The sequence below is a fragment of the Nilaparvata lugens genome, chromosome 13 (genome assembly GCF_014356525.2).
Source record: "Nilaparvata lugens isolate BPH chromosome 13, ASM1435652v1, whole genome shotgun sequence".
Taxonomy (NCBI): Eukaryota; Metazoa; Arthropoda; class Insecta; order Hemiptera; family Delphacidae; genus Nilaparvata; species Nilaparvata lugens.
Genome location: NC_052516.1, coordinates 22,034,634 through 22,050,310, shown reverse-complemented (window position 1 = coordinate 22,050,310; position 15,677 = coordinate 22,034,634). Strand labels below are relative to the sequence as shown.

At 33.0% G+C, this 15,677-nt stretch overlaps 2 protein-coding genes across 7 annotated transcripts in view; both read left to right on the top strand.

Moving 5' to 3' along the window:
* Positions 1-5,768, top strand: part of LOC111050521 (transcription factor cwo) — a 63,705-nt gene extending 57,937 nt beyond the window's left edge. Inside the window, exon 7 of the mRNA XM_022336858.2 lies at positions 1,929-5,768. Within this exon, the coding sequence (XP_022192550.2) occupies positions 1,929-2,591 (663 nt within the window). The 3' untranslated portion in view covers positions 2,592-5,768. The remainder of the gene's footprint in view (positions 1-1,928) is intronic.
* Positions 5,769-13,501: 7,733 nt separating this feature from the next.
* LOC111046923 (paired amphipathic helix protein Sin3a) overlaps positions 13,502-15,677 on the top strand; it is a 69,617-nt gene continuing 67,441 nt past the window's right edge. For all 6 annotated transcript variants that reach the window (XM_039440082.1, XM_039440086.1, XM_039440085.1 and 3 more), the window contains exon 1: positions 13,502-13,610. The gene's annotated coding sequence lies outside the window, so the exon portion shown is untranslated. The remainder of the gene's footprint in view (positions 13,611-15,677) is intronic.

The following is a 15,677-nucleotide window of genomic DNA, read 5'->3' as shown; positions in this document are numbered from 1 at the left end:
GTTTATGTCGATCACCTCAAGCACACCTCAAGAACAACATTCGCGACGCCATTGCCAAAATACTGATTGATATACTGCAACGAGGGTATACATTTCAAAAATCGATTTTCAAGACTGCATGGAAAAAAATTGAGATATTGTATTCTCATATAGAAAAAGATTGGAACAATATCTATAGTACTTTTGTTTTTATTGACCTTTCAAATAAGTAAGTTTCTCTGGCGCACCTTGTACAATCATTGGTTTGGAAATTGTTAATCCATTTTTTCCAAAATCCAAATTCATTGATTGCCAAAAAGAAAACAAACAATTGCATACACTTATTCAATTTATTCATTCATTCTACTTCTGTAGGAAAAAACGTAACCGACGTACAATAATTTTATTTTTTAGTAAGGCATAATAGGTTTTTTGGTAAAATTAGTTTGCAACACTTTGATCTTTAAATGTGATATGCTTCATATCTCTAAATTACCGCATGTAATTTGCTTCGTGAATGAAGATATTTTTAGTATTTAAGAAATAGTATGAATACATCAGAATTGCTTTACTGTTCTACTCTTCTATCTTATCTACATTCTTCTGCTATACTCCTATCCAAGTGACTGTTTCTATGATTCAACTTTTTCTATCAATCTCTTTCTCTTGTACAGTACTGTTCAATCATCTATACTGTCTTCTATCTATCCACCTATCAATACTTATCTATTTATCTTTAATTAATATTATCGGTTTTCATGTATTTAATAGAGATTAATAATGTTATAACAACAAAAACTGGCTTTCTTTATTTCGATGAATGAATCCTCTGAATCTTCAGTGATTGTGATTAGTTTTTAAAGACCAATTCCCGGTCTTACCAAAGAACATGTCAAATCAGGTACAGTTTACAATGAGTGCACTGGGACATATGATTCCTCTGGTGATATTTCCAGTGTACACTAGTAAAGCGTTCCCGAATTGACCATTTTCAAATGTTTTGACCAAGATTGGTGAATCTTGATCTGGCATAAATAAAACAACTATTCAATTCAATTCGTTTATTTCCACAATACATGAACATAATTATATTTGATCTTTAACAAAATAAGAATCATATCTTTACAGAAACAGAACAAAGAACATATTGATTGAGTGGAATTCCCCCAGTAAGACTATGCGTCTGAGATTGGGGGACAGTTCCTGCAAGCAGTATTATTCAATGAGTAGTCATATGGTATTATATTTACTATGAATTACAATATGTGTGATTAAAATTACAATTATTTAATTATATTAGAAACTTGAGGTGACTAACATAACACTTTAACCAAAACTTTATAGGCTATCTAAATTTGCACCCTTCTGTATTAATATGTTTTCCCAATCTATTTGGACTGTTTATCTTTTTGAACAGTTTCACTCTTCAAATTCCCTTCTGCTATTTAATTCTTCGGTAAATATTTTCAGTAGCAGAAGTCCTTAGCTATATTTATATAGCTTTCATTGGATATTTGAAATAATTATCATACAGTAATTATATTCCAGCTGTTGTTTAACTACAATATTTCTAATAAATCTTCCATCTTTCCCAATCTATGTGGCGGTTGCACAAAAGCCGGATAAATTGTAATCGTGATAAAAATAAATATCTGACACAAGATTTTCAAAAATACAGAACAGTATGTTATGAGAACATGTAAATATAATAATAGAGGCTACCGAAAATGTAAAATGTAAATAGTAAGATACATGAGAATTATAAGCTGATATCTCTTTTGAAAATTTAACTGATAAGATTCAAATACCAACCAGAAAAGCCGTCTCTTCAAAAAAGCCTTCTCTGATTGGTTCTCGTGCAATTAAAATTTAGCCGGCTTTTGTGCAACCGGGCCTATGTGTTATTCGTCGATGTTCCCAACAAAATCTACTTTGCTCGCCTTTTTCAGCTGGGTGTGGACTCTCCAACACCGCCCAACAATGGCTCCACTTCGAGTCACGACTCGAGTCACTCCAATGGAGGCGGAAGCGCGGCTGGATTCAAATTCAAAAACAACATCAAGCAACGCTTCAGCGCCGAACACCCCCACCCCCACCCTAACCATCCACTAGCTGACAGGATTGCTACAATTACGACGAGCTCCAGTGATGTCACCAAGGACTGTCGATCAACTAGTTGTACGTCGTCGACGACATCAGGCAAGCGGCGACACTCGGTCGAACCGGGCAGTGATCTGGACGCCCCGTCGCCCCAGCAGAGGCCCTACATCCAGTCCACCAGCATCCCCATATTCGCCCTGCATTCGGCCGGCTCTTTCTACATCCCCCTCACCGTTGACCTGGATGCTATCACCCCGTTCCTCGGAAATGTGTCCTTGGAAACACATCCCAACCTGTCCTCCCTGGTTTTACATCCTGTTACGATTTCGGTCAACTTTCACCCGCCCAAAGTGATTTTCACTAACAATGCTATGGTGAATCATAACAATAATAGTTTGGTGGCCAATGGGAAGATGGCGGCGAGTAATGGCTGGAATGGGTTACAACCGGCAGCTGTTAATAGTTTTCTGCCGATTCCTAAGTGGGCGGCTTGTTTGCCCGAGCGAAGCTGAAACTGATTCTTCTATTCAATTGATCAATTATTCATTGGTTGATTGATTAATCTAATTAATCAATAAATCAACCTAAAATCTAAATCTAATTAATCTACCTGTGTTGTATATCCATACTTTTTCACTATTAATTTAAAAAACTTGGATTTTAAAACACCTCTGGAGTGATGAATGCACGATCTTTTTGACCTGGTTTGGGTCATCGTCCAGCTGATAGTAAGTGCATTTTCCACTTCATAAGAAGTGTTTTAAAATTCAAGTTTTTCAATCTATATTGATTGAGTATTAGATTGATTGTTTAATTGATTGTTTGGTTTTTATTGATTCATTGTTATATTTAATGATTGATTAATTGAACTACAGTACCAGCCAAAATAAACAGTACTGAAATGGTAATACTTTATTTTACGTATCAATTTTAACAACACTTACAAGTTAAAAATAATTGAGGACAAAATTTTGTAATGGGAACATCTACAAGATGTTTTACTTTTTCAACCTATTTCGGACTATGTGTAACCTTATCTAAATTTGGGAGAAGAATAGCACAAGGTTACCTTATTTTTCCTCTCCCTATAATTTTGATAATGTACTTATTGTATCAATCAATAAAGAATTAATTAAATTCAAAGGAAGTAAAATAGGTTAAACAAGGGTAATAACATGTTCAATATGACCCCCGTTCAATTGTAGGCAACACTCGTACGGATTTAATCCAGTTTAAAATTAAATTTAGTTTAAACTGTGCAAACGGCCCTAAGATTCATAGCATTACTATGCGGGTTTTTGTGGAAATGTTCCTGAAAACTTAGAGCAGTGTGTGACAAGCTTGGACCACCCGCACGTCCATTTACGTATGAACGAAAATAATGCTCTACGATAAAAGTTTTTCATACAGTTGTTAGCACCATGTTAACAAAAACTAACCTTTAATAAGAAAGAAGTAATGAACGCGAAGCCGTGGCAACAATCACTAATTGAATCAGCTGATCGAGAAGGCAACTACAGCTGATTCAGTTTCAGTACTGTTTATTTTGGCTGTGTTGAGTAAGTGTTCAATTGATTGAGAGGGTGAACACTAAGGCTGGGCGTACACCGGTTAGTCTCAAGACAAGACTAGTCACGTCTAGTCACAATACTTCAAATAGTTGCCATGTTTAATTGCAATGACTAATCAGTGTGAGCTGCGTCATAAGCAACAATGTGAAGTATTGTGACTAAACGTGTCTGATCCTGTCTTGTCTTGTCTTGACTAACTGGTGTGTGCCTGGCCTAACGAGTGTCAGAGGTTGTAAGGTAGGTAGGGATCAGTTAGTTTCCTATAATCGATGCTGGTTGGTGCAAACATGAGTACCGTATCATACTCAAAGACCTTAAAGATGCATAGACTCACATGCAGCGCTAGTGTCGTACTTGGAATTGAAATCCGCCATTGAGGGGGCAACCCATAAGATTGTTACATACCAATGCCACCAATGCCTTTGTGATCTATAGTATTACAAATATATAATGTATAATATCTCGTGCTAAAATACCCCAATGGCGGCCTTCAATTTCAAGTAAGAGCTATCATTGGGAAGGCATAGGCATTGTGGGTCTATATCTCTTTAAGGTCTTTGATCATACTAGTTTATCTATTCTTATTCTATGGTGCAACCATAGCGAGATTAGTTTTTATCTAAGATCAGCTAGTTGGTAGTTATGTTGTGATCATTGGTGATGAATATTTTCTTGCTGAGCATGTCATACTATCTTTTGATACTACCTAGTAGATCTATATAGAATACCGATTGTACAGTTCAATTACAGCTAGATAACTAGGTATGATCAGATGGTTCAAAATAATTGATCCCTGCCTATGCCTAAGTATGTTGAAACTGGTTTTACACTATCAAATATTTGTGAAATGGAATAGGTTACTTGAAACTGTCTTAACCAATATTTAAAGCTATACGAAGTACTTGTCAAGTCGAATTGACTATAGCTGCGTTTACACCAAAGTTATTAAAAAAATGTTAATAACTTAATAATTATTATGGATTCTATTAGATTGAACATAACTTATCATACACATGATGAACATATGTGTTTGTCAAGTTCCGTTCTATCTTATAGAATCTATAAGGATTAAGTTATTAACATTTTGTTAGTCACTTTGGTGTAAACGCAGCTTAGTCCTTCAAATTAAATGCGATATCTTGGTCAAGATTTAGAGCTATATCAAGGTTTTGTCAAAATGTATTGTCTATTTGAAACTATTGTCAATTTTTTAATTTTGTACAAATTTGGAAATTGGTTGAGATTTGGAGGCTTTTCAAAAAAATAATTGACTATTTGATTTAGATTTGATCGTGTAAAAATTGTTTGATAAAACGCTAGAGACACAGACACAACAAACCTATATTCTATATAAATTTATTGATTGTAAAAATTATGAATTTACAACCTGATAATATCATTGAATCTTCAGAAGACTCTAGTAGGCTATCATCAATAAATCTTTGCATCACAATTTTAATTTTTTTATGCTTCAGGTCTTTTTAGTAGATGAAATATAGTTTATCTGTGTATAGTGAATTTTACATCTATATATCTTGACAGAAGAAAGAAATTTACTTGGAAGTTTCTCTAGCGGTTTATTGAAACTAAATTTAACCGTTAAATTTTAACCGTGATTAATTCTACGAGAACCAGTTTGAAAAATCGTTTTTTTAAAAACGCCTTCTTTGATTGGTTCTCGTGAAAGTAATCACAGTTAAAATTTAACCAGCTGTTGTGCAACCAGGCCTTTGAGTGTTAGGTTTAGTTAATGTTTGTGATAATTATGTCAATGATTTTTTTAGGAGTTTTTATCTCCTTAGGTGATGTGACTTTCTCGATTTTTTTGTTGATGTGACTTTCCTTGATTTTTGTTTTTGTTCATTACTGAGGAGGAGTATAGCTTCTCCAAACTTGTTTTATTTCATTGTTTCAAATTTTATCTTCTATTCAAAATAGATTGTTCAAACAATATTTTAAAAATATAAAATCACTAAAAAAACGTATTGCTCTATTAGATAGTCTATGAAACCTCAGTCTTCAAATCTACTGAAAATGGTTGGTGCTCAATGATACTTTATGTGATTTTGTAAAATTGATTATTGTTTTTCTAAAATAAAGATTATTTTTATAAGAAAATAGTTCCCCTATTCATTTTTATGTTCTCTGAAATAGTTTTTGTTTTAAAGGTACAATGATAGTAAGATGTTCAATAACTATCAATGTCTATTAGTAAGATGTTCAATAACTATCAATGTCTATTTCATTCTTGAAGAAGTAAAAATACATACTGATTTCTCAACTGATTTTCAGTTACTGAATACACATTACATAATGAGTTCTTACATCACATCCGGCTTGTGGCCAATTCTCCAAAATCACAAAATAATTGTTGTATTATACTCAATAGTGTGGCCCATTTATTAGAAATAGAAGTTATTAGTTAGCTACTAGTTTTGCAGTTTCTTTAGTGTAATAATTATTTGTAGATAATTAATTTTTCGATAGCAGTTACTGTACTTTTGTATATTTTTGTCAGTGAACTCGTTTATTTCGTACTATACAAAGAGTTATCCATGTAAAAATTCGTGTGTGTTTTTAGTATCATGAAAATTGCATTTGTTATTAGTTGGATGCGAAAAATACGATGAAAAAGAATGATAGAGAGAGAGAGAATGAGTGAGAGATTAACTGCCGTTATTATGAGCAGATTAAAAACTAAAGTCAGAGAGAGATAGGAAGAGAAAATAAAAAGTTATTGAAGAAGTAATCACTGAGTAGAACTGAACTTGCTTTCATTTTGTGTCAATACCGTCATGAAAAAAAAACAAACTTTCAATCCAGTACCGTTTTTTGAAAGTTCTTTTTTATAGATTTTATTGAATTGATCTGATCTTATTAAACCATTGGACAACTTCTAATTATTATTTTGAATCCTAAAACTTACTATGCAACGTGCATATAAACAAGTTTTCAAATTAACCAAGGACAATTTTTCGGAGCTCTAGACATGTTTTTGCCTCTCGCCCTGATCTTTATTTTATTTCTATGCATTGCTGTTTCCAATCATTGACAAAACTCACAATTCTTAAGAAAAAAAATTGTGACAATTCAACAAGAAATCAAAGCGAAAATTACAATTAGTTGTTTTAATTTATTTTCAATTTCCCTTATTTCTAAGTACATCTATCAAATTTTTATCTTGAATATCAGTTCTAATGAAATAACCCCATCCTTCCGTTCAGTTTCTAGTTATAAACCTTTTACAACAATTTTAATCAATAACTTCCTGGAATTTTCAAAATGTTCTAAACTTTCAAATTCCGAAACTGCTCAAATCGTATCATAGTTCAAATTTTATAGTACTACGTAACAAAGGTTTTGCTGAGAAAACTTTTCCATTTTTATAGCTTCATGATATATACATAGTTATTGAAAAATTTTCACCAGTAGAAAATTTATTTTTAGCCTTTGCACAGCCTTAATTAACGAGTTGAAATTACTAGTTACAGAAAATTAGCTGAACTACCAAAAAGTGTTTTCTTATTAATTAATCCTATTTGACTTATTTCACCTGATTCCAATACTGTGCCAATAAAGTTATTCATATTGCAAGCTTGATAACTTATGACCGATTTTTTCTATTGTTCAGATAGTTGATTTTTCGGAGAAAAAAGTTTTCATGAATTAGTAAAATTGTAAAACAATAACAATTTTTACCAATTTCATCTACTATGTTGGATTTGATGATAAATGATAGCCTTTATATTTATAACCTTTAAGCTTACAGTACAGCAATTGCTTCGTCAGAAAAAAATCGTAGATGCTTAACACAAGTATAATATGATTTTTTGATATATTATTGCATCTTTTCATTTCAGACCGGTTTCATAATTTTTGGACAACTCTATAAAAATCCACTTGCAATATGAATGTCTAGCTGAGAGACGTCCTAAGTGCGTAAGAGACTGAATTAATAAATAAAATCTAGCAACTTGAAATTATTGATTACCAGTCTAGTTTAGTTTATATTTTCACAAGATTTTCCCGGAGTATTCTTTGTGTAGAATTAACTGTAGTAATTAATTCTAATAAGTGTATATAGCTAGCTATATGTTTATCTTGATATTTTTCATAATAATTGTCGGAAATGTTATTAATTTTTTATTGTACTTTAGTGTTAATTAGTGTACTTTAATGTTTAAAGAGTGCAAGATGGATAATGATCATATATTTTAGATATTTATGTAAATATTTTATTCCTCATTTATTACCATATTATTATAATATAGTTGCTGTGAGTAATGGGCAATAATATTTTTAGATTCATGTTATGAAAGTTATTGTTGTTTATGTGCTATATGAGTTTAAGTTGAATAAATGATTTATAATTGGAAATTATATTGTTCATTTGTTTTATTCTATTTTCAAAGGCTTGGGCGATTTATTGCATAGACCAAGCCTATACCTTGAGTTTATTAGCAAGTTAGCTTGAACCATCTATGAAACCATGGTTTAAGGCCCGCCGCAAAGTAAACCCACGCTAATCCACGAAAAGCACCCAACTCACGCCGTGGGATGTTTTGTAAACCATTGCTATAGAATTATTCATAATCAATCAGCTGACAATTTTAAATATTTGACCGAGCGAAGTGAGGTCTATGATTCAAATCGACGGTTTGGCATTTCTCTTAATGTGTATATGTTTATATATTGCGCATATACGGCGAAACGCGGTAATAGATTTTCATGAATTTTGACAGGTATGTTCCTTTTTTAATTGCGCGTCGACGTATATACAAGGTTTTTGGAAATTTTGCATTTCAAGGATAAAATAAAAAGAAAAAGGAGCCTCCTTCATACGCCAATATTAGAGTAAAAATCAGACTATAGAATTATTCATCATAAATCAGCTGACAAGTGATTACACAGATGTGTGGAGAAGCCAGTCTATTGATGTATTTCCATAAGGTCTATAGTTTCAATCAGGTACTTGTGGATGAGAATACTGCGTTAGGTCTACTGTTCACAGAACTACTCGTATTGACCGAGCGAAGTGAGGTCTAAGATTCAAGTCGACGGTTTGGCATTTCTCTTAATGTGCATATGTTTATATGTTGCGCATTTACGGCGAAACGCGGTAATAGATTTTCATGAATTGCGCGTCGACGTATATACAAGGTTTATGGAAATTTCGCATTTCAAGGATAATATAAAAGGAAAAAGGAGCCTCTTTTATACGCCAATATTAGAGTAAGAATCTGGTGTGGCGCACTCACACAACTTTCCTTGCCGTTATGAAAATTGATCACTGACACTAGTGTTCCCGCGCATCTCAAGTCTACTATTCAAATATTTGAGCCAGCTGGTGACAGGGCAATAACGCTGGAGACACACATGAGGTCTGCTATCTCTTCATAGTGAATCTATATAATTATATAAAAGCGAAATGGCACTCACTCATTGACTGACTGACTCACTCACTCACTCGCATAACTAAAAATCTACCGGACCAAAAACGTTCAAATTTGGTAGGTATGTTCAGTTGGCCCTTTAGAGGCGCACTAAGAAATCTTTTGGCAATATTTTAACTCTAAGGGTTGTTTTTAAGGGTTTAAAGTTCGTCTTTTAGCATGTATATTCTTCTTCTCCCAATCTCTTAATTATAATTGAAATTTCCATATCATATGTTACTATAGAACTATAATCTAGATAGAGTACCTCTTCGAAACAGTTGTTAACTGGCAACTAAATTAATAATTTTGTCAGGTTGGCATTAAGTTGAGTTGACTTTGTTAGGTTGGCACCAAGTTGAAGATTTAAATGCATTTATCGCGGAAAAATTGATTGGGCACTGCTACTTCAATCCTGGGAATATTATATTACTAGCCGTCAGGCTCGCTTCGCTCGCCATATCCGTTTAGCCAGACGTTTAGTCTGGACCCCCGACTGGATTGTTCTAACATATGATAAAATAATGCTCAAATGAAAAATGCAGGTGAGCGAAGCGAGCCTGCTGATCTCATTCTTGGACGGTCCAGGGGGCGGAGCCCCCTGGCTAGACGGATATGGCGAGCGATTTAATAGAATCAACAATAATTTGCAATTGAATAATCACATTTTCTCGAATTTAAAGCTTATTTTCAATTTTAGGTGAAATGTTACTGAACATTAATTGTAGAGATTTTCATGCTCAATCTACTCCACTTGATTTTTTTTGTTTCAATTGTATCTGAAGCCTGATAATTGGGAATCTATCTGCATTGATAGGGCGGAGCTCCTGAAATTTTTACAGATATGGGACTTGTGGCAGTTGATAGATCTTATCAATGACTATTCCAGGTATAAATTTGATCAAAATCGTTGAAGCCGTTTCCGAGAAAATCACGAAAAACCCTGTTTTTGACAACATTTTCGCCATTTTAGCCGCCATCTTGAATTGCATTTGATCGAAATTGTTCGTGTCGGATCCTTATATTGTAAGGACCTTAAGTTCCAAATTTCAAGTCATTCCGTTAATTGGGAGATGAGATATCGTGTACACAGACGCACATACACTCATACACACACACACACACACACACACACACACACACACACACACACACACACACACACACACACACACATACAGACCAATACCCAAAAACCAGTTTTTTGGACTCAGGGGATCTTGAAACGTATAGAAATTTAGAAATTGGGGTACCTTAATTTTTTTCGGAAAGCAATACTTTCCTTACCTATGGTAATAGGGCAAGGAAAGTAAAAATCAGACTATAGAGTTATTCATCATAAATCAGCTGACAAGTGATTACACAGATGTGTGGAGAAGCCAGTCTATTGCTGTATTTCCATAAGGTCTATATAGTTTCAATCAGGTACTTGTGGATGAGAATACTGCATGAGGTCTACTGTTCACAGAACTACTAGTCATTATATCGTTGTAATAAGAATAAGTTTCTCCTAGTTCAGCTATTACTTTCAATGATGCGTTTACACCAGTTGTCCAAATTCTACAAAAAAGTTGTCAATTTTTTTGTAGAAAACAAGTTCTGCTGTTCTTAAAAATGAAGAGCAACTAAAGTGAAAATGTTTTGCCCAAAGAGTAAGTTAGTGGGCGTGACCTTGGTTTTATAGGGGCATATTTTGTTGACAACTTTATCAGTGTTTCTCACACTAGGAAACAGAAATATTGTTTAAAACAAGCAATTCCATAAGTTGACAACAAAATGTTGCTGTTGTTTTTTTAAGAAATTGGCCACAAACTGCCGCAATTTATTAAAAATTCAGTTGATAACTCTTGTGTAAAAGCGGCTTCAATATTTTCTGTTTATCTGGATACTTGTTGACCGAGCGAAGTGAGGTCTAAGATTCAAATCGACGGTCTGGCATTTCTCTTAATGTTTTAATGTTTGAATGTTTATATGTTGCGCATTTACGGCGAAACGCGGTAATAGATCTTCATGAAATTTGACAGGTAATGTTCCTTTTTAAATTGCGCGTCGACGTATATACAAGGTTTTTGGAAATTTTGCATTTTAATGATATAAAAGGAAAAAGGAGCCTCCTTCATACGTCAATATTAGAGGAAAAATCAGACTATAGAATTATTCATCATAAATCAGCTGTCGAGTTGATCAAAAATTGCATGCCATGACGCATGCGATTCAATATCTCAATGTAACTTGGTAAAAAAATCAACAGCTGTGTAGACTATAAATTGCATGCCTCATTGTAAGCAATTTTTATGCACTATTAAAAATAGGATGCGAAGAACTTATGACAGTTTGTCTGGGCGCCTAGATGTCTTCTGGTTTTCTCGCGCTAAATTCCGGAAAGCGTTATATGATAATTAAATCTTGTGTAAGCATGAAAATAGATAGTTAGTGTATCAGTGTGGATGTGCTTATGGTTTGGGACGTCGTTAAAACTGCGCGAGGTCTACTGTTCACAGAACTACTAGTTTTGCCTTAGAGGTAAGTTACCGCAATAGGGTCTTTTGATTACCGGTACCCTAGCTGAAAGTTTGTCTAGTTTTTAAAAAAACAATTCACATCTCTACATGAATGAAAAATTACAATGAGACCTGTGGTTCAAGGCTGAAGTCATCTGATTACAATAAAAATATTACTTTGCAATTTTCATAATTCATCTTTGTTTTTGAAAATTCAAGGTTTTTATAAAACTGTCTGATAACTTAAATTGTACTTGAAAATGGCGGTTGTAGTCAGGTTGTAGGTGTTGCCAACCTGAGCAAGCATGATAATTTATCATCGTTTATAATAGCTATTTTCCTCGTCATACTTTCTAGTTTATGATGATTATACTGATTTCTAATGGTGCATACAGACTTTTCGCTTTTAATCAACACGGTGAATATTATTATAGCTTATTTGCTGACGCCACGCTTACCTGTAGCGATTACCATGATTACCTGTAGCTGTAGACAAAGACCTTAAAGAGATATCCTTAACCTTAGAGATAAGAGATAACCTTAAGAAATAAGATGTATCTTTAAGGTCTTTGGCTGTAGATAAGCTGATGAAAAGTAGCTGATGATTATCTGTATCAGCTGATTAAAAGTGAAATGCACATAGACATAGTTCTTTTCCTACCCAGTGAACTCTATAGTTAGTATAGAGTTCAGTGTTCCTACCACCATGGAGGCACAGTATACATACAGTACGGAAACTTGGCTAAACCCTGACGCCAAAATCCGCCATCTTGTTAGGAAGCGCCGCATTGTAATAGTATTGATGGTAGGTTCGGATTACTTTAATGATCCGGATCAATTGATCCCGTTCACTGCCACGAGCCAATCAGAAGACCAGGATTGGAACTTCCCAAGTTCATGTGACGTGTTTAGTATTGGGGTCAGGTAAAAAGCATTGGTTAGATAGGCGTTTGATTACAAGTTTCCATTCTGTATCTATTCTGTGATGGAGGTGCGTGTGTTCGTAGCGCTATCTGTACGCAGCTATATATCAACATTCGACTCGATTCATAATCAATAAAATCATTGTTCGAACGTCATCTACATCTTCCTTCCAACAACCATGGAGGTGCGTGTGTTCGTAGCGCTATCTGTACGCAGTTATACATCAACATTCGACTCGATTCATAATCAATAAAATCATTGTTCGAAATTTAATGTCCTCTACATGTTTTCTCTCAACGTGATACAGATTTTCTCAGCGTGTTTAGTCTGGACACATCCAAAGTGAATTGATAAATTCTACGTCGTAAAATTAGACCATCTTAAATGTTCTTAAAATCACGTTGAGATTATATTATTTTGTTCAACTTATAGAGCTAGTGGTAAGTTTTATTCTGTGGATAATGATGACACAAGATCATCCAGTCTTCAGCGTGGGTAATGATATGAATATTGATGAGAGACTTGGCCAATATGACTGAGCAATAATCCTTAAATATCTTTACTCTATCTTACTAAATTTCCTAATTAAGATTTCATATTTTCATCATAAATTATATATCTACATGTTTCAATAACAATTTGGCAACGTTGCAGAGCTAGGAAAAGAAAGAGCCAGTTTCTTTGTCCAATTTAGTTGATTATTCAGTTATTATTCAATGACAGACAAGGATCACAACATCAATAGTAATCAGGTACTGATGCTGACATTATAAACGTGAATCTTGCTATAGTAAAGTTAATCCAATCATTTTTTGATAATTCCACACTATTCGACTAACTGACTTTTATCTATTCTCAATTAGAGCAATTAAAATTTGTTACTTATGTTGCACTCAGATATGACAAGCTGAAAAGTGTTTTGTCTACAATGAACTATGGTCAATATTTAGAAAGCAGTGAAGCACAGCTGTTGCCTGTTGGACGCTTTCAACGTTCAACCCACGCCATTTTCAGTTCCCAGCAAAAACCGACAGTGATAAGTGCTACGGACAAAGTTTATAACTAAATAATCTTATTGTTTATTGATTGTCAGTCTGTTTGAGGTAAGTAAATTAATTGAAATTGTATTCAATATCATTATTTTTTGAATATTTTTGCATTATTGTACCGCTTTACATTAATTTCGTTATTGAAAGTTTCATAATGTTGATAATTTAATGATAACATTCCTGGCTGCTGAATCATATACTTCAACTTGAAATTTTAATACTATCATTTGTATATTTTATAAGCTTAAAATTCAAAACTATTAACGATATTTTCATCTTACTGTGCATTGACTTTTAATGTGTTTTGAAATTATTGAAATAAATTATAAACCTTAATTTAATAATTATTATTACAATTATTGTAAGACAGCCACTATGCGGTGAATTGTATATTCATAGATTTATAGAACATTACATCACGTAGTGGAAATATTACAATTATACAAATATGTAAAATTGAAATAAATTATACACCTTAATATGATTGTTAGACAGCCTCCATGCGGTGAATTGTATATTCATAGATTTATAGAACATTACTTCACGAAGTGGAACTAAATTACAATAATACATTTTGTAAAAAGTAATTATTCATCATAGTGTTGTTTAACTCATTAGAATTACCTTAGAAAGTAATTTTAATTCTTTTTTATTATTTGGATTTAATTTTTACTGCTCAAGCATACACTAAGGTATGTCCATGAGAAATTTTTGTTGGGCTAAAAAGTCAAGGATAAGAACTTGTAGAATTATCCGAATGTTGTAACTTGCTTTGAGCCATAAAATTCTTCATTTAATGAGGTCCACATTATAATTGCAGTATTTGATTAACATTGGTGTTCTATCCTTGTCCATCATTTTTGACAAAGCTGGTAGTGCTATCTTTTTCTAGCTCCGCAATGTTGCCATATCGTTCTTTGACAATGTAGAAATATAATTAATCAACAAAATATATCATCTCACTTAAATTTATTATTTAATCATTGAAAAATATTTTTCTTTTTGACAAATAAAATATTAATTATAATGAAGAGTCAATATTCCATCAGATATTTTCTATAGAAGGCAGTGTCATGGTAGAGAATTGGCAATGCTGTTCTATCTTTCTCCACTGTCAATCAATCAATTTATTATTTATCATTGCATTTATACAATATGAATAGTGTCAAGATAAAAATAAAATAATTTAATCAGTTAAGAAAGTCTTGTATCAAATATGGGATAGTTGAAATTAAATATATTTTCAATTCTTTCTTAAAATCCGCACCATCCTTCTCTCTGATATTAATCGGTAACCTGTTTAGCTCTCTCTTAGGAGGAAACTTAGCTCCCATGTAGAAGGAACGATTTTCAAAGAATTGTCTCCTGTGCTGCTGAAGTGCATAAGCTCTTAAGGGTGTATAATGTGTATAATATAAATGGTTAAAATATTCTTCGTTTTTGAATTTTATAGTCATAATAAATTCTATTATATAGAGTCCATAAACGGTTCCATGATTTTATTACAGCCAGAAAATACATTCAGTACACTAGGTCATATCATTACAATAAAATTTCAATGTAATTCAAAACAGAATTACAATAACATTACATAAATGAAGATAATACACAACATGCAGTGCAAGAGCATGCTTCAAAGCTATTCCGTTTTTCATAAAAAAACCACAGAAATATCAATAAACAATTACTAAACTTCAATATTCTATCTCAGTCTGTCTATACAGCCTATTCGAATTTTAATCCACACCCACTTTAACAATAAATCGTGGACAAACTAAAACCATAGAAACTATTATCACAGTCAATTTACTTGGTGCTTTACACAGTAAATTTACTTAAGATGTTAAGGCTGTGCAAAGGCTAAAAATAAACTTTCTACTGGTGATATTTTTCCAACTTTTTCGATTTGTATATCATCAAGCTATCAAAATGAAAAAAATTCTCGGGAAAACATTTTTTTCCCATCATTACTTTTTGAGATATGAGCGCCTGATGTTTGAATTTTTGAGACAGAACATTTCAAATTCGGTAAGATATAAATCCATGAGATTTAGAGGATGGATTCTTCATGGTATTGTTGATCTGGTAAAATAAAAATTTTATGAAAATGTCAATTTTTGA